Source organism: Neomonachus schauinslandi, chromosome 4, assembly GCF_002201575.2.
Source record: "Neomonachus schauinslandi chromosome 4, ASM220157v2, whole genome shotgun sequence".
Classification (NCBI taxonomy): Eukaryota; Metazoa; Chordata; class Mammalia; order Carnivora; family Phocidae; genus Neomonachus; species Neomonachus schauinslandi.
Window position 1 is genome coordinate 40,671,872 of NC_058406.1, and position 19,920 is coordinate 40,691,791.

General features: G+C 41.6%; 2 protein-coding genes across 4 annotated transcripts in view; one reads left to right on the forward strand and one right to left on the reverse strand.

Moving 5' to 3' along the window:
- Window positions 1–13,879, reverse strand: part of TXNDC12 (thioredoxin domain containing 12) — a 33,478-nt gene extending 19,599 nt beyond the window's left edge. The window contains exon 1 of the mRNA XM_021684308.2: window positions 13,633–13,879. Coding sequence (XP_021539983.1) covers window positions 13,633–13,729 — 97 coding nt within the window. The 5' untranslated portion in view covers window positions 13,730–13,879. The remainder of the gene's footprint in view (window positions 1–13,632) is intronic.
- Window positions 11,241–19,920, forward strand: part of BTF3L4 (basic transcription factor 3 like 4) — a 30,107-nt gene continuing 21,427 nt past the window's right edge. Inside the window, exons 1-2 of one of the 3 annotated variants that reach the window (XM_021684310.1) lie at window positions 11,241–11,245; window positions 18,683–18,749. In XM_021684310.1, coding sequence (XP_021539985.1) covers window positions 18,696–18,749 — 54 coding nt within the window. In that variant the 5' untranslated portion in view covers window positions 11,241–11,245; window positions 18,683–18,695. Of the gene's footprint in view, window positions 11,246–14,965; window positions 15,087–18,682; window positions 18,750–19,920 lie in introns of those variants that run through there. The other 2 variants (XM_021684309.1, XM_044914513.1) reach the window with 2 other exon arrangements.

A 19,920-nucleotide genomic window follows, 5' to 3' on the forward strand; every position in this document is an offset into this window, starting at 1 on the left:
CTAGCTGACAGGGGTGCCTGGGTGGCTCAGTGGTTAAGCGTCTGCCTTCGGCTCAGGTCATGATCTTCGAGTCCCAGGATTGAGCCCTGCATCAGGCTCCCTGCTTGGCAGGAAGCCTGCTTCTCCCTCTCCCACCTTCCCTCTCTCGCTGTCTCTCTCTCTGTCAAATAAATAAATAACATCTTAAAAAAGAAAAAAAAAAAGAAGCTAGCTGACAGAGCTAAAAGTCATAGGGGGTTATTATTAAGAAAGACCCTGTTCAAGCACCATTCAATAGAACTTTCTGCAATGATGAAAATATTCTATATCTACACTGTTCAAGATGGTAGCTACTAGCCACAAGTGGCTACTGAATACCTGAAATGTGGCTGATGCAACTGAAGAGATGAATTTACAATTTTAATTAATTTAAAACTTAAAGGTATGTGCTATGGTGAGCGCTGTGAATTGTATAAGACTGTTGAATCACAGACCTGTACCTCTGAAACAAATAATACATTATATGTTAAAAAAAAAAAAAAGAAGAAGAAGAAGATAGCAGGAAGAATGAAGGGGGGGAAATTGGAGGGGGATACAAACCATGAGAGACTATCAACTCTGAGAAACAAACTGAGGGTTCTAGAGGGGAGGGGGGTGGGGGGGTGGGTTAGCCCGGTGATGGGTATTAAAGAGGGCATGTACTGTATGGAGCACTGGGTGTTATATGCAAACAATCAATCATGGAACATTACATCAAAAACTAATGATGTAATGTATGGTGATTAACACAACATAATAAAAAAATAAATTAAAAAAAAAACAAAAAAACTTAAAGGTGACATGAGGCCAGTGCTACTGTATTAGGATAGCACAAACTTAGAGATTAGTGCAATCCTCTCATATTAGGAAGATCTAGAAAAAAGAAGAGGCTACCCAAAACCACAAAGTAAGCCACAACCAGAATTTAGGTCTCCTGATTCCTAATTAACATGTTTTCTCAGTGCTCCAATATATGCATAACTGCCCTATTGCATTATCCCTAAGAATAAGCCTAGAGGTATAGTTTGAAACAATTCACCTGGCAAGGGCAGTATAGTTCCGTCAAGGGAAAAGACACCTGAAAATCAGCACAACAGGCCCCACCCCCAGAAAATCAGTGAGAACATCCAGTTAGGACCAAGTTTACCAATCACACAGAACTGCAAAACTCCAGCACTAAGGGAAAATAGTATATAGAATTCACGGTTTTTTTCCCACGATTCTTTGGTCTTTTAATTTTTTTGTTCTCTTTCCTTTTTCGACTAATATCTTATTTTATCAACTTTTAAAAAAATCTTTGTTAATTTTCATTTTTACAGTTATTCTATCCTCTCATTGTATTTCATTTTATTTTTGTATATATAGAAGTTTTCCTTTCTTTACAATTTTGGGATGTAGTTTCTTCCAACAAACAGACCAAAATACACTCAAGATACAGTGTATTGCTCTGTTCTGTTCACCTGTCTGTTTATATTCCTTTTTTTGTTTTTTAATTTTCATTTTTACAGTTACATTCTATCCTTTCATTATATTTAATTTTATGTTTATACATATGTAAGTTTTTCTTTCTTCAATTTTGGGATCAGTTTTCTAACAAACAGACCAAAATACATACAGGATCCAGTGTATTGCTCTGTTCTGTTCACCTGTCTGATTATATTCTCTCTCTCTTTTTTTTTTTTTCATTTTGGGTCTCTTCTGATTTGTTTAGTGTTTATTTCTCTAGGGTCATTGTTGCCATTTTAGTACTTTGTTCTCTTGTTCATCTATTCTCTGGACAGAATGACAAGATGGAAAAACTTACCTCAAAAAAAGAGAACAAGAGGCAGTACTGACTGCCAGGGACCTAATCAGTGTGGACATTAGTAAGATGTCGGAACTAGAAGTCAGAATGACGATTATAAAGATACTAGCTGGGCTTGAAAAAAGCTTAGAAGACACTAGAGAATCCCTTTCAGGAAAAATAAAAACTAAAATCAAATCAAGTCAAAATCAAAAAGGCTTTTAATGAGATGCAATTAAAAATGAAAGCTCTAATTGCTAGGATATATGAGGCAGAAGAGAGAATTAGTGATATAGAAGACAAAATGATGGAAAATAAAGAAGCTGAAAGAAAGAGAGATAAACAACTACCCGATCACAAGGAGAATTCACGAGATAAGTGATACCATAAAGCTAAACAATATTAGAATAATTGGGATCCTAGAAGAAGAGGAAAGACGAGGGGGGCAGAAGGTATACTTGAGCAAATTATAACAGAGAACTTCCCTTATCTGGGGAAGGAAATAGGCATTCAAGTCCAGGAGGCACAGAGAACCCCCTCAAAATCAATAAAAATAGGTCAACACCCCGACATAATAGTGAAATTTGCAAATCTCAGCGACAAAGAGAAAATCCTGAAAGCAGCTCGGGACAAGAGGTCCCACAAGGGTAGAAACTTTCAACCGGCAGTAGACCATCCACAGAGACCTAGCAGGCCAGAAAGGATTGGCATGATATATTCAGTGTGCTAAATGAGAAAATATGCAGCCAAGAAGACTTTATCCAGTAAGGATGTCATTCAAAATAGAAGGAGAGATAAAAAACTTCCAGGACAAACAGAAATTAACAGAATCTGTGATCACTAAACCAGCCCTGCAAGAAATATTAAAAGGGATCCTTTAAGTGAAGAAAGAGCCCAAAAGTAACATAGACCAGAAAGGAACAGAGACAATACACAGAAACAGTGACTTTACAGGTAATACAATGGCACTAAATTCATATCTTTCAATAGTTACTCTGAATGTAAAATGGGCTAAATGCCCCAATCAAAAGACACAGGGTATCAGATTGGATAAAAAAGCAGGACCCTTCGATATGCTGTATGCAAGAGACTCATTTTAGGGCGCCTGGGTGGCTCAGTTGGTTAAGCGACTGCCTTCGGCTCAGGTCATGATCCTGGAGTCCCAGGATCGAGTCCCGCATCGGGCTCCCTGCTCAGCGGGGAGTCTGCTTCTCCCTCTGACCCTCCCCCCTCTCATGTGCTCTCTCTCATTCTCTCTCTCTCAAATAAATAAATAAAATCTTTAAAAAAAAAAAAAAAAAGAGACTCATTTTAGACCCAAAGACACGTCCAGATTTAAAGTGAGGGGGTGGAAAACCATTTATTATGCTAATGGACCTCAAAAGAAAGCTGGGGTAGCAATCCTCATATCAGACAAACTAGATTTTAAACCAAAAACTGTAATAGGAGATGTAGAGGGCACTATATCATACTTAAAGGGTCTATCCAACAAGAAGAGCTAACAATTGTAAATATTTATGCCCTCAACATGGGAGCAGCCAATCATATAAACCAATTAATTACCAAAGTAAAGAAACGCATTGATAATAATACATTAATAGTAGGGGACTTCAACACCCCACTCACAGCAGTGGACAAATCATCTAAGCAGAAGATCAACAAGGAAACAAGGGCTTTGAATGATACACTGGACCAGATGGACTTCACAGATGTATTCAGAATATTCCATCCTAAAACAACAGAATACTCATTCTTCTCAAGTGCACAAGGAACTTTCTCCAGAAGAGATCACATCCTGGGTCACAAATCAGGTCTCAACCGATACCAAAAGACTGATATTATTCCCTGCATATTTTCAGACCACCATGCTTTGAAACTTGAACTCAACCACAAGAGGAAATTTGGAAGGAACTCAAACACTTGGAGGTTAAAGAGCATCCTGCTAAAAGAATGAATGGCTCAACCAGGAAATTAAAGAATTTAAAAAATTCATGGAAACTAATGAGAATGAAAATGCATTGGTTCAAAACCTCTGGGATACAGCAAAGGTGGTGCTAAGAGGGAAGTACATTGCAATACAAGCCTCTCTCAAAAAATTAGAAAAATCCCAGATACACAAGCTAACTTTACACCTAAAGGACCTGGAGAAGAACAGCAAATAAAGCCTAAACCCAGCAGGAGAAGAAAAATAATAAATATTAGAGCAGAAATCAATGAAATAGAAACCAAAAGAACAGTAGAACAGATTAACAAAACTAGGAGCTGGTTCTTTGAAAGAATTAATAAGGTCGATAAACCCCTGTCCAAACTTAGAAAAAGAAAAGAGAAAGGACCCAAATAAATAAAATCATGAATGAAAGAGGAGAGATCACAACCAACACCAAAGAAATACAATCAATTAGAAGAACATATTATGAGCAACTATATGCCAACAAATTAGGCAATCTGAAAGAAATATAAACTACCAAAGTGAATCAGGAAGAAATAGAAAACCTGAACAGATCCATAACCAGCAAGGAAATTGAAGCAGTAATCAAAAATCTCCCAACAAACAAGAGTCCAGAGCCAGATGGCTTCCCAAGGGAATTCTACCAAACATTTAAAGAAGGGGGCGCCTGGTTGGCTCAGTCGTTGGGCATCTGCCTTTGGCTCGGGTCGTGATCCCAGGGTTCTGGGATCGAGCCCCGCATTGGGCTCCCTGCTCCGTGGGAAGCCTGCTTCTCCCTCTCCCGCTTCCCCTGCTTGTGTTCCCTCTCTCGCTGTGTCTCTCTCTGTCAAATAAATAAATAAAATCTTAAAAAAAAATTTAGGGTGCCTGGGTGGCTCAGTCGTTAAGCGTCTGCCTTCGGCTCAGGTCATGATCCCAGGGTCGTGGGATCGAGTCCCACATCCAGCTCCCTGCTCCGCAGGAAGCCTGCTTCTCCCTCTCCCACTCCCCCTGCTTGTGTTCTGCTCTCGCTATGTCTCTCTGTCAAATAAATAAATAAAATCTTAAAAAAAAAAAAATTTAAAGAAGAATTAATACCTATTCTTCTGAAGCTATTTCAAAAAACAGAAATGGAAGGAAAACTTCCAAACTCTATGAGGCCAGCATTACCGTGATCCCAAAACCAGATAAAGACCCCACCAAAAAGGAGAATTACAGGGGCGCCTGGGTGGCTCAGTTGGTTAAGCGACTGCCTTCGGCTCAGGTCATGATCCTGGAGTCCCTGGATCGAGTCCCGCATCGGGCTCCCTGCTCAGCGAGGAGCCTGCTTCTCCCTCTAACCCTCCCCCCTCTCATTTACTCTCTCTCTCTCTCTCATTCTCGCTCTCTCAAATAAATAAATAAATCTTTAAAAAAAAAAAAAAAGGAGAATTACAGACCAATATCCCTGATGAACATGGATACAAAAATTCTCACCAAGATACCAGCTAATAGGATCCAATGGTACATTTTTTTTTAAAGATTTTATTTATTTATTTGACAGAGAGAGAGCATAAGCAGGGGGAGCGGGAGAGGAAGAAGCAGGCTCCCCTCTGAGCAGGGAGCCTGATGTGGGGCATGATCCCAGGACCCTGGGATCATGACCTGAGCCAAAGGCAGACACTTAACCACCTAAGCCACCCAGGCACCCCAGGATCCAACAGTACATTAAAAGGATTATTCACCACGACCAAATGGGATTTATTCATGGGCTGCAAGGGTGGTTTAACATCCTCAAATCAATCAATGTGATACACTACATAAATAAAATAAAGGACAAGAACCATATGATCCTCTCAATAGATGCAGAAAAAGCATTTGATAAAGTACAGCATGCTTTCACAGAGTAGGGATAGAGGGAACATACCTCAATATCATAAAAACCATATATGAAAAGCCCACAGTGAATATCATTCTTAATGGGGAAGAACTGAGAACTTTTCCCCTAAGGTCAGGAACATGGCCGGGATGTCCACTCTTATCACAGTTGTTCAACATAGAACTAGAAGTCCTACCCTCAGCACTCAGACAACAAAGAAATAAAAGGCATCTGAATTGGCAAAGAAGCCAAACTCTCACTCTTTATAGATGACATGATACTCTGTGGAAAACCCCAAAGACTCCACCCCAAAATTGCTAGAACTCATACACGAATTCAGCAAAGTGGCAGGATACAAAATCAATACACAGAAATCAGTTGCATTTCTATACACTAACAATGAGACAGAAGAAAGAGAAATTAAGAAATTGACCCCATTTACAATGGCACCAAAAACCATAAGACACCTAGGAATAAACCTAACCAAAGAAGCAAAGGATCTGTACTCAGAAAACTAGAGAACACTCATGAAAGAAATGGAGGAAGACACAAAGAAATGTTAAAATGTTCCATGTTCATGGATTGGAAGAACAAATATTGTGAAAATGTCTATGCTACCTAGAGCAATCTACACATTCAATGCAATCCCTATCAAAATACCATCAACTTTTTCCACAGAGCTGGAACAAATAATCCTAAAATTTGTAGGAACCAGAAAAGACCCCAAATAGCCAAAGGAATGTTGAAAAAGAAAAGCAAAGCTGGCGGCATCACAATTCCAGACTTCAAGCTCTATTACAAAGATGTCATCATCAAGACAGTATGGTACTGGCACAAAAACAGACACATAGATCAGTGGAACAGAATAGAGAACCCAGAAATGGACCCTCAACTCTGTGGCCAACTAATCTTCGACAAAGCAGGAAAGAATATTCAATGGAAAAAAGACAGTCTCGGGGCACCTGGGTGGCTCAGTCGGTTAAGCGGCTGCCTTCGGCTCAGGTCATGATCCTAGGGTCCTGGGATCGAGCCCTGCATCGGGCTCCCTGCTCAGCGGAGAGCCTGCTTCTCCCTCTCCCTCTGCCTGCCACTCTGCCTACTTGTGCTCTCTCTCTATCTCTCTGTCAAATAAATAAATAAAATCTTTAAAAAAAAAAAAAAGAAAAGAGTCTCTTCAACAAATGGTATTGGGAAAACTGGACAGCCACATGCAGAAGAATGAAACTGGACCATTTCCTTATACCATACACAAAAATAGACTCAAAATGGATGAAAGACCTAAATGTGAGACAGCAATCCATCAAAATCCTCGAAGACAACACAGGCAGCAACCTCTATGACCTTGGCCACAGCAACTTCCTGCTAGACACGTCTCCATAGGCAAGGGAAGCAAGGGCAAAAATGAACTATTGGGACTTCATCAAGATAAAAAGCTTTTGCACAGCAAAGGAAACAGTCAATAAACCAAAAGACAACCAACAGAATGGGAGAAGATATTTGCAAATGACATATCAGACAAAGGGCTAGTATCCAAAATCTATAAAGAATTTATCAAACTAAACACCCAAAGAACAAATAATCCCATCAAGAAATGGGCAGAAGACATGAACAGACATTTCTCCAAAGAAGACATCCAAATGGCCAACAGACACATGAAAAAGTGCTCAACAACCCTCGGCATCAGGGAAATACAAATCAAAACCACAATGAGATACCACCTCTCGCCAGTCAGAATGGCTAAAATTAACAACTCAGGAAACCAGATGTTGGCAATGCAGAGAAAAGGGAACCCTCTTACACTGTTGGTGGGAATGCAAGCTGGTGCAGCCACTCTGAAAAATAGTATGGAGGTTCCTCAAAAATTAAAAAATAGAGCTACCCCACAACCCAGCAACTGCACTACTGGGTATTTACAGTATATAATGGTATATACTATATATATATATATACTGGGTATATACAAATATAGTGATCTGAAGGGGCACATGCACCCCAATGTTTATAGCAGCAATGTCCACAATAGGCAAATTATGGGAAGAGCCCAGATGTCCATTGATAGATGAATGGATAAAGAAGATGTGGTGTGGGGGCGCCTGGGTGGCTCAGTTGGTTAAGCGACTGCCTTCAGCTCAGGTCATGATCCTGGAGTCCCGGGATCGAGTCCCGCATCGGGCTCCCTGCTTGGTGGGGAGTCTGCTTCTCCCTCTGACCCTCCTCCCTCTCATGCTCTCTGTCTCTCATTCTCTCTCTCTCTCAAATAAATAAATAAAATCTTTAAAAAAAAAAAAAGAAGATGTGGTGTGTACACACACACACACACACACACACACACACACACTGGAATACTACTCAGCCATCAAAAAGAATGAAATCTTGCCATTTGCAATGACGTGGATGGAACTAGAGGGCATTATGCTAAGCAAAATAAGTCAATCAGAGAAAGACAATTATCATATGATCTCACTCATATGTGGAATTTAAGAAAAAAAACAGAGGATCATAGGGGAAGAGAAGAAAAAATAAAACAAGATGAGAGGGAGACAAACCATAAAAGACTCTTAATCATAGGAAACAAACTGAGGGTTGCTGGTTGGGAGAGGAGGGAGGGGGGTGGGGTAACTGGGTGATAGACATTAAGGAAGGCACGTGATGTAATGAGCACTGTGTATTATATAAGACTGATGAATCATTGACCTCTACCTCTGAAACTAATAATATATTATATGTTAATTAACTGGATTTAAATAAAAATAATTTTTTTAAAAAGTACACTGGATTTTTCATAATAGTAGTAATCACCACACCATTTTTTGAATGCTTACTTTGTGATAATCACCATAATACAATGATAACAACAATAATATTAATAATGACTAACACTCATATGGCATTCATTATATGCCAGGTACTGTTTTCCATGCTTTTACATGTGTTAACTTATCTTCACATAAATTTATGAGGTAGAAATTCTAATTATCCCCATTTTATTTTTTTTTAGTATTTTATTTATTTATTTATTTGACAGAGAGAGAGAGAGAGCACGCGAGCACAAGCGTGGGGGGGGGTGGAGAGGGAGAAGCAGGCTCCCCGCTGAGCAGGGAGCCCGATGCGGGGCTCCATCCCAGGACCCTGGGATCATGACCTGAGCTGAAGGGAGATGCTTAACCATCTGAGCCACCCAGGTGCCCTAATTATCCCCATTTTACAGATATGGAAGCTAAAGTTAAACAGCTTGCCCAGGGGCGCCCGGGTGGCTCAGTCATTAAGCGTCTGCCTTCGGCTCAGGTCATGATCCCAGGGTCCTGGGATCGAGCCCTCCATCGGGCTCCCTGCTCCGTGGAGCAAGGAGCCTGCTTCTCCGTCTCCCACTCCCCCTGCTTGTGTTCCCTCTCTCGCTGTGTCTCTCTCTGTCAAATAAATAAATAAAATCTTTAAACAGCTTGCCCAAGGTTACACTGGCATTAAATGGCAAAGCTAGGATTAGAACCTAGGTGGTAAAGTTCTAGAGTCTGTACTTTAACCACACACTACTATACTGCCTCTCTAGCAAAGGTTAAGTGAACAAATGAATGAATATGGCCTCACCAAAGCAGAATGAAAACACTCAGATCTGAGGGTGCCTGGGTAGCTCAGTCGTTGGGCGTCTGCCTTCGGCCCAAGTCATGATCCCAGGGTCCTGAGATCGAGTCCCGCATCGGGCTCCCTGCTCACAGGGAGCCTGCTCCTCCCTCTTCCTCTGCCTGCCTCCCCCCGCTTGTGCTCTCTCTCACTATCTCTCTGTGTCAAATAAATAAAGTCTTTAAAAAAAAAAAATCACCTACTTCCCTGACACCACCCATGCATGCACACATGCCAACGTGGAACATCGGAAGACAGTCCAATTTCCTAGTGTCACACGTACAGCCACTTAATTTACGCCACTATCTGCAAAGTGAGCTGAAGGCTCCCACATCCAGTTGCTCCTTTCCTAAAACATTAATTTTAGAAGGGGGGAGGGGAAGGGACCATTTCTAAACACAGAATTTACATCAGAATTCCCAAGCCCTTCATCTTAAAATTGTTTTCAAGAATGTAAGTGAAAGACATCAGAAAAGTATTAGCCACCCCCTCCCAAGCTGACGAAACAAAAGGTCAAGTGTCAGAGCTGGTGGCCAAGCCTCTAAAACAAGCAACACCGTACCTGAGAGGTAGAATAACACAGTGGCTAAGAAAGGAGAGTCCAACTGTCGTGGAACTGACCTGGGTTGGAAGCCTAGTTCCATCCTCTGACTATTTTCACAAACGCAAAATATGACTAACAAAATGATCTATCCCATAGGGTTATTGGGAACATGCACAGTGTGGAAGGTAAATACTTCATATGTGTCAGTGCCAAATTTTTATTCCAGAGACTTGACAAAGTCATCCATCTCTGTTTCAGGCTGGAGAGCACATGAACCGTCTCCATTAACAGCTTTCTCATTTCTCCTGTGAAGTCTTCAAAGGAGTTTCTGCACTCAGAGGCAGGAATGGTGTTCTGGTTAAAAGCATAGCCTCTAGGATTTGTATACCAGAGAGTCCATTTACTAGCTGTGTGACTCCCTTGCCCCATTTTAGGTTCTTCTTCTGTAAAATGAGGATGATGAGAAAAGGTATTACCCTTACTCTTAGAGGGTTATATGAGGATTAAACCAGTCAATACATGAAAAATGCACAGTACAGTGCCTGGAATATAGTGAATGTACAGAAAATGTTACTCATTACAATTCTCCCCATAGGTGATATATTCCAAATTTTTAGGACACAGAGAACAACAAAATTGTAGTTGACCCTTGAACAGCATGGGTTTGAACCACATGAATCTACTTATACATGGATTTTTTTTTTTTACAGTACACTACTATAAATATATTTTCTCTTCCTTACGATTTTAATTTTCTTTTTTCTAGCTTACTTTATTATATAAAAACAGGGACGCCTGGGTGGCTCAGTCGGTTAAGCGGCTGCCTTCGGCCCGGGTCGTGATCCCAGGGTCCTGGGATCGAGTCCCACATCAGGCTCCTTGCTCAGCAGGGAACCTGCTTCTCCACTCCCTCTGCTTGTGCTTTCTCTGTCAAATAAATAAAATCTTTAAAAAAAATAAAAATTAAAATAAAATAAATATTATATAAAAACATTATATAATACATATAACATAAAAATATGTGTTAATCGACTGTTTATCTTATTGGTAAGGCTTCTGGTCAACAGAAAGCTATCAGTAATGTTTTGGAGGAGTTATATGCTGATTGGCTATAGGGTGTGGGGGGATCAGCACCCCTAACCCCTGTGTTTCTCAAGAGTCAACTGTATTTGAGCACACTATAATGTTAGAGCTGGAAGGACTCTTAGGAATTATTTCTAGTTCAATATTCTCATTCAATAAAGAGTCCCCAGGGAAGACCACAGCTGGCTACCTGGTCTGACCAGCATTAAAATGCAGGCCTCCTGATTCCCATCCAGTGCTCACAGCACACCACCGTACTTCCTGTTCTTTTAGTCTCTTTAGTCTTTTAGTTTCTCCTCTCTGCAAACCAACAGGCTATCTTCTGGAAACATTTGGGAAGAAATCTTTTTTTTTTTTTTTTTACATTTGGGAAGAAATCTTAACTCATGAAGATTTTCAGGAACCCTGCTTCAGGTAGCACATTTTGGGGAGCTGGGGTAGGTGGGCTATAATTTATTTCCCAAGAATCTGTACCCAAGAGACACAAAAAAACAAAAGTTTGAAAAATTATTAATTCCTTTCAGGAACAATTAAATATTCTTCCTTGGGAGGGCATAATGATAAATATTAACTAAATACTCTCTAAGTTTGTAACAGGATATGAAGTGTCTATTTTTTCACTTAATCCTCACAACACAGCCCTCCTGCCTCCAGTTGCCCTCCTACACTAGATACACAGTGTATGCAATTGCTTGCTTACTTGCCTTGACAGTCTTCAGACTATACGCTGAAAAAAAGACAGGGATCTCAGTGATCAGGTATACCATTCATTTCTTCTTCCAACACTATTCCTGAGCATGAATGAGACCGAAATGGTCCTGGCTTACTGCAGCAGACCACACTTTCAATAATCTCTCTCACTCCACATGCTTTTCTTACAAAGTGACCTCAACATTCCTTCCATGGGGGTCCTTCCCCTTGAACATGCCCTTACAGTGGAAGTGATGCTATGTGACTTTGTAAGGCTAGATGACAAAAATGCAACACATTTCCACCTTTTTCTCTTGGGGCGGCACTCTTAGAATCCAGCTGTCATACTGTGAGGAAGCCCACATGGAGACCATGAAGAAAGACCACATGGAGAAGAAACCTGCTCAGCTGAGGCCCCAAACATGGAACCAAGGGACATACCTTTCCCACTGTGCCTTGTTTGAATTCCTGACCCACAGAATCATGAGCATAATAAAATGATTTCTTTACACCACTAAATTTTGGGGTCATTTATTATGCAGCAATGGCAACTGGAACAACCACACATGACTTAACATCTAACAAGGAATAAAGATACTAAATAGGTGACTCCAAGGTATTACCTAACAGTAACTGGAACAGAATAAATTATTTGTTGAGGGTCCAAGGTAGTTATTATTATGCCCATTTTGCAGATAAGGAACTGAGCTTTGAGAGGTTAAGCAACTTGCCCTAAGTCTCTCAGATGGTCAATAGCAGAGTAAAATAAAACTCAGATCTACACTCACACTCCTAACACCATATTCTGCCTCCCTTGGTACTTATAATTTTGTGCTAAATATACAGTAATCTGTTTTAAAACGGGATTGTCAGTACTGAAAACATTCTGGCCCAGTAGAATTCACCGTGCAGTTTCATCACTGAGATGGAAACCTACATATCACCTTCTCAGAGAAGCCTTCTTTGGCTTCTAGCTCATGTAATGCTGGCTCCTTTATCCTCCCCAGCCATCCTACTCCATCACAGTTTCGCTTTCTTTATGGCACTTGTCCCTAGCTGAAATTATCTTGCTTCTTAATTTGTTCTTGTTCATGTGTCCACTCTCTGTATCTCTGACTTGAATATAAACTCTGTGAGAACAGGCACCTTATCTGTCCTGTCCACTGCTATATCCCTAGTGCCTAGGGCAGTGCCTGGAATACGGTAGGTGATCAAAAATTATTTGCTGGAGTGACCACATTCAGGCACACTGAATGTCCACCCAACTCATCACCTACCAATAAATACGCAAATAGGGAGGATATAGAAAAAGAATTTAAAACAGCAGGACTGCATCAGAATCATTCCATCCAGTAAGGTCAGTACAAAAAATGGAAGAAAGGAATCCATGCTACTACTCTTCCACTTAGAAAAAGCACAAACCCTGAGTACAAATGATGTAGAGAAGGGGATGGAGTAGGGGGTCACACCTCCCATCCCCCATTCATAACCATATCCCCTCACTCCTCAAAAAAATTCAGTTTCTTCAGACACACTGACTGAAGCACACCAAGGACAATTGTTAGTTACCCTCTAACATCAGACCTTCTACCCTTCATCTGGCCTTTCTTTATATACCAGTCACACCTTCCTGGTAGGCAGGTCCTATTCTCCTCAAGACCTGTACAGAGGAGGCAATAACCCAGCTCTTCAGGAAAGAGGTAAGAAGGGGGATCTCAGAGCCAGGGAAAGGATCTCTGCATATGCAGCTGTCCAGAGACCCTATTTCTCCCAGAAGAGAAGGTAATTGAATGTTCCTGAAGACTTACCAAGTGCTAGGCACCTATGCTGGACTCTTAAACATGCTATCCCTAATTTAAGGGTGATTCCTCACTCCCAACCCAAGAATTTAGGGAGGCCTCCAGCACAACTTCCTCATCTCAACATTCCCCAAACCCGCTACTCCCTACCCCCAAGAAATCCTCAAAATCCAGGAGCGGTTAGGGAGGATAAAAAGAAATCTGGCGTGGCTTAAGAGATAGAACGGGAGGGGAATCGTGTTAGCACAAGAAGAGGGCTAAACTGGGCTGGGCCCGGTATGAGTAAAGATTAAGATAAGAAGTTGGTCTGACCCTTTCCAAGCCCAATATGTCCAGCAGAAGAGGTGACGAGAAGCAGGAAACTGAAGCCCAGCAAACAGGTGGCCCCGAGATGAGACCGCAGCTCCATGGTGGTAGATGCACGGGGCCACTGGGCTGAGCAGGCGGAGGACGGCCAGAGCCCTAGCACAAGGTCCGCGCCGTTCCCCAAGTGCGGCTCAGCCCAACCCCTCGCATTCCCAGATTCCGCCCCCCCCCCCCCCCGTAACACTGGAGGAAGTGATGTTAGACGGATGTGGGTGGTGCCTCCGGGGTCCGGTTTGAGATGGAGTAAGTTTAAAGGTGCAGATCACGTAGAAGGGTGAGGGAATTGCTCTCCAGCGCGAGCTGCTTCCCTTCGATTCTGGGTGTTCAGTCGGAAGACCGAGATGGAAAAGGTGGATGAGATAGCGGGGGTAGGCGGTGGGGAGAGGCCTCCGGAGAACCTGGTTGCTGGTTGCTTCTGCCTGCAAGCGAGCCCCTCCCCCCAAGAACCGCTGCACTTAATATTCACAACGCCAATTATTGATTGGTGAAGTAAGCGGCTCCCAACAGTGGGCGTGTTGCCATTGGCCTCCCCTTTCTTGCTCCGCAAATAAAAAAAGACTAGACAACCAGATTTCATTCTTAAATTCCTGCCGGGGCCACGAGGAGACCTGGCAAAACTGTTCTGCAGTGCATGGTTTCGAGCCATACAAGAATGCCCTCTTCCTGCTGGAGAAGCAACGCTGGACCTTATTTTTCCTTGCAGCAGCAGTTCTTCCACTCAGGGATGATGCAACCAATTGATGCAAGCTCCGAGAAAACCAAACTTCGGATCTCTTACTGCAAAACTGACCTAGCTCTTCAGGGAACTAGGACAAAAGTCACTGCAGGCATTTAAAGCGTAAAGCTTCTTCTGGTTAAATCTACTTGCCTTGTTGTTTTTAAACTTTGTGGGTTGAATATTTCTTTCTCAATTTTTTTTTTTCTTAAACAACATAACAGGTCAAAATTTCCCGTCTCCTCTCTGAGTGGAGACTAGTTGAGTCTCCATACTAATGAGTCCGCACTAGTTGAGTCCGACAGTGCGGAGTTAATGCTTAGTGAAAGACACGCGACAAAAGTACACAACCAAACAAAAACACACACCTCTTTTTAATTAGGATCCCTACAAATTTGTAGGCACAGACACAATGGAATTCTCGGGAGACTGCAAGCTCCAGAATGCAATGCGGCCACCTGCGCCTGTCGCATTTCTATTGGGAGGCGCAGAGCAGGCTGGGTTTTGTAGTTCGTATATGCCTTCCCCGGGATAGGCTGCTCTGGTGAGAGAGAGAGGCGGAGCCGGTTGTGTCACGTGGGCCCCGCTCCCGCCGCCGCTGCTGCCGTCGTCTTTCTCTGTCTCGACTGAGGCAGCCATCTTGCTCTTGCCGCGTGCTGTTGTTGGAGGACCCTCCCTGCTTCAGGTGAGACCCCCGGCGGTCCCGCCACTCCACGGCCATAGGCCGCTGCGCACGGTCTCCCCCCGCCCTCTTCTTCCGACACCCGCCAACCACTCGGGCTGCCACTTCCGCTGTGGCGCGCCGAGTGGGGGCGGAGGCGGCTGGTTTGGCTTGTCGGTTACCGGCGGCGCAGCTGGGGGTCGGCACCTGAGGGAAGGTCCCCAGCACCACCGCTCCCTGTGGGGGCCAGCGGGGGCCCGCGCTATTGCCGCCCGGATTCAGTCCCAGGAGGCGGGTGGCCTCCCGCCTCTCTCCTGTTACCCTACTTTATTCACAACAACAATGCTCTGACAACAGCCTATCTGTTGTCATCTCATTTGATCTTCCCACTCTACAGATAGGGAAACTGAGGTTAGCAGCCCCCGGCCCGAAGCGCTTGGGACTGAATTCTGTTGCAGCTCTCTTCACCTCGTAATGGCAGTATTTGTTTACAATTCTGCTTCCCTCCCTGAGAAATTGCCTTGACCATCTCGATAGCCCCATCACACTGCCTGATGCATAGTAGGCTGTCAGGAAATTGACCGACGGGCACCCTGTTACACAGCTAGTGAATGGCGGTTTCAACTTCCGTTCCCACGTTCTTTCACTTACACCATAGCTGTCCCCTCGGGAGTGGTAACAATAGTTACCAGTTTTTGAGTATCTACTGTGAGCCATACCCTGTACTTGATAACTTAACCTTTAACCCTTAAAAACAACCGTATGAGTTGTGTGGTGATAAACCTTTTCTAATACAGAAGGAACACAAGTTCAGAAAGTAAAATACCTTTCTGAAGTCCTAAGCGGTAGAACCTTCATCCTTCTGATTCCAAAACTTGTGCCTCTCTTAGAGAAATGCCACATAATAAAAAGTTGGGACTAAAGGTTGAAATTATTTTATCTATGTGTAAACATGATATGTAAACATGGTGAAAGTGCCTACCGTAATGCTTGGAACTTAGGCACTCAATAAATACTGATTATAACCTCATTATTTACATCTTTCTTGAGTCCTTGAGTAAAGGACTAAGCGATCCTAGGATCCCCAAGGAAGAATTCAATAATTTATGTTCTTAGGAAGTTACTTCTCACTTTTGGACCCTCATTTCCAGATTTATTAAATTAGGAGGGAGGTGAACTATTTTATTTGTTTATAATTTATTTATACCCTGCTGTTGCTTGCAGGTATTTGAGATGGCCTCACATACAAAACAGAAATAATGGGTACAATGAAGTAAAGGTTATTGAGGAATAGGGAATTAAATCAGGTGATCTTTGAGGTCTAGTCCAGATTCGAGCTTGGCAGCTCATCTCTCATACACTGAGTCCAGTCCTCTTTACTACTTCAATTCCACACATCCCAACCTGTTAGTAGCCAAAGGACCACCTTTCTTCCTCTCCCCCCACCCCCCGAGTTTATAACCTCCCTAAAATGCTTTTTCTCTGAGATAATTCTTGGGAACAAGTTTTCTGTTGTACTGATTACATGGAATGGAATCTGTTCTTTCATCTACACATTGATATAAAGAGTTAATTTTGTTTTTGCTTTTGTTTCGAACAAGTCAAGGCTCTTCATCTTGACTTCAATCTCTTGTCTTCCATCTCTTCTCTTGGGATTGTTACTTCAAATGTAGAAGAGTTCCCGAAGGTTTACCCTGTGTCTAGTTCTAATATTTTCACTTAGCCCCTTTTTTTGTAAAAAAAAAAATGTTAGGTTCTTGTTAGTTCGCTATACTTTCATGGCCATATTCCTTTGGGAAAAGTGAATATTGATCCTTTTCTGTGGATATTGAGTATAGACATTGGGATTTGCATCAGCAAATTTAAGTCTGTGGCTGAGTTGAGATTGGTACACACCTAAGCCTTCTGGCTTTGTATTCCTCCTGTAAAGGAATGTTTTTAGCTGCTGAGCATTGTGATACAGTGCTGGGCAAAGATTGAGGAATCATAAATTCTGAATGTTATTTGGGAACTGGACTTTAGCCTTGAAACATATATATATGGGTTAGTGCTAAAGTACAGTGTCAAAATACAGAATAGTTAGTACTTATATAATCTTTGATTCTCTTTCATCTCTCAAAGACATTATCTTTTTCATGTGAATGATAATTATAAAGAGGTTAGAGAATTGGTCATAAAAGTTTAGTTAACAGCTTTTATTCCCTCATATCTTAGTAATGGTCTGTTGGTCCACAGAACAAGTAAAAGAAGACTTGGTTTATTATTATTTTTAAAGAATTTTATATATTTGAGAGAGAGAGAGCATGAGCAAGGGAGAAGCAGACTCCCCGCTGAGCAGGGAGCCCAATGCAGGGCTCAATCCAGGGACTCTGGGGTCACAACCTGAGCTGAAGGCAGATGCTTAACCAGCTGAGTCACCCAGATGCCCCTTAACCTTGGCTTTTATTTGTTTATATAGTGTGGAATGTTACAACCCATTATAAACGTAAGAACTTTTTTCTTTGGTAGGAATATCACTGATCGGATTAGGATTTATGACTTTACAGTTTTCTTAAAATTTTCAAAATCAAAATTCACCTTAAAAAGCTTACTTTTAAGAATCTCTTCCCCCCCCCCCAACCAAACACACACAAAAATTTAGAATTAATGTAGCAGAGATGTTTTTATCAAATTGTGCAGTGAAGCATTTTACCATGTATGCAAGAATATCTTGACAAGTGTGACATACTATATCAGTGCAAGATATTGAATGAACTCTGTGGAAAGGGCTGCTACAGTGCTGAATGTCTGAAAATCTGGCTCTCTTTTCCTGTTACTAACATACCATCTGACCTTGAATAGAAGATATGACTACCTCATATCTTGACAGCTAGAGAGCCTATTGTTGAATTTCTTCTTTGTCCAGCTTTTTTTGGGGGGGGGTTCTATTTATGGTTACAAGGTTATATATGTTCATTTATGATTTGGGAGAAAAAAGTCTGCTTAAAGGTTGTGTTAATAACATTTGGTAACTGCTCTGTGCTGTAAAAATCTCCGGGGGAAAAAAACTGGCTTGTCTAGAGATTTTCTAATTGGGTAGCTTTTACTGAATGCCAAAGAACTGAATTTTGATGTGGGTTTTTTGTTTGTTTGTTTTGGTGTCTTTTTTTTTTTAAGATTTTATTCATTTATTTGAGAGAGAGCATGAGCATGGGAGAGGGGCAAAGGGAGAGGGAGAAGCAGGTTTCCCGCTGAGCAGGAAGCCTGACGTGGGCCTCGATCCCAGGACCCTGGGATCTTGACCTGAGCTGAAGGCAGACGCTTAACTGACTGAGCCACCCAGGCGCCCCGTGAATTTTGTTTTTAAGGAGGGATCTTCAAATAGGTAACTTTGAGTCCCATTCTATTTTCTGTTCGTATATTTGACTCCCTTGTGGTCTTACACTTAATTTTGGTTCTCAATATCTGGTTTATGAAGCTAGAACAAGTTATTAATATTTATTAAGAATATATAGACGGTATTAATATGATCATGGTGGTGATGAATATTGCAAGCCTAGTGAACCAGAAGGTACTGTTGCATAAACAGATATTTTATTTTGGTAAACGGTAACTTTAACAAATCTATTTTTCTCCCCTAGATTTACCAACAGCATGAATCAAGAAAAGTTAGCCAAACTTCAGGCTCAGGTCCGGATAGGGGGCAAGGTGAGTGTGGCATAAGAAAAATTGAGAGGAGAATGTATTATTACCAGACAGTAGTAGTATTTTGGATTTGTGGTCATTGAAAATCTAAAATCTTTTCAATAATCAAGATCAAACCACATTTCAATTTGAAAATAACTTGTCTAGATTTAAAATAGGTAACTAGAAAACTTCTTTGTCTGGTAGTGCAATGGAAATAGCCACCTTTGTTTGAATCCTCTTAACATCTGGTAGTTATGTGACATGAACAAGTTATCTGACCTTGTTAGGCTTCCATCTTCCCATCTGCAAAATAGACATAATCCTGCATAAGATGCTTCTGAGGATTAGAGTAATACTTATAAAACGTCTAACATGGTGTCTGGCACAGAGTAGATACTTAATAAATGATAGCTGTTATGCCCTCATTTGCAGGGCATCCCAGATGTTGAGTTTACCTCATCTTGACTGGATACACCTACTTCTACAGTTAGGTTTATTAGGTTTAACTGGAAATGCTCAAGCTGATTGTACGTTTTGTTCATTGCTAGGTTTTCCTCCCAAATTCCTGCCTATTCTTCTATGTTGGTCAATATGTGCACAAACATTCTTATTCCATGTACTTTGAAGGCTAAGGAAGAGCTCATTCTGAGAATCTTTGATTCCCTGCAGCTCTAGCCCCCAGCTCAAGGAGAATACTCTGCCTTTATCTCTGCCCAGTACAATCTTTGTAAAGGGAAAAGTGAGAATAGTACTCAGCTCAGACCTGGGAAGGGAGTAGGTAGGATACTGTGTAGCAGCTCTCCTTTTCATTTACTTTGATGATAACCATAGCTCCTAGGGATGGAGATAGAAGGGGAAGGGAAGAAGTGACTCGTACTTTCTCCTTCCATAGCGATACAGTTATAGGACTCTGGAGTCATATTAACACATTCATGTAAGCAAAGTGGTCACATTGTAGCATCAAGTGTAATGTAATATACCGATGCAAAAACTAGGGATATTCAGGAACCATAGAATATACCTGGAAGAGCTTGATTCAGCACATCACTATTATATATTTTAAACCAGGTGGTTGGCACATTCATTCATTTAACTAGTTTACTGTGCACCTACTATGTGCCAAGCACATAGTAGATAACTAGTCAAGATTTTCTTCTCTCTCTTTTTTTTTTTAAAGATTGATTGATTGATT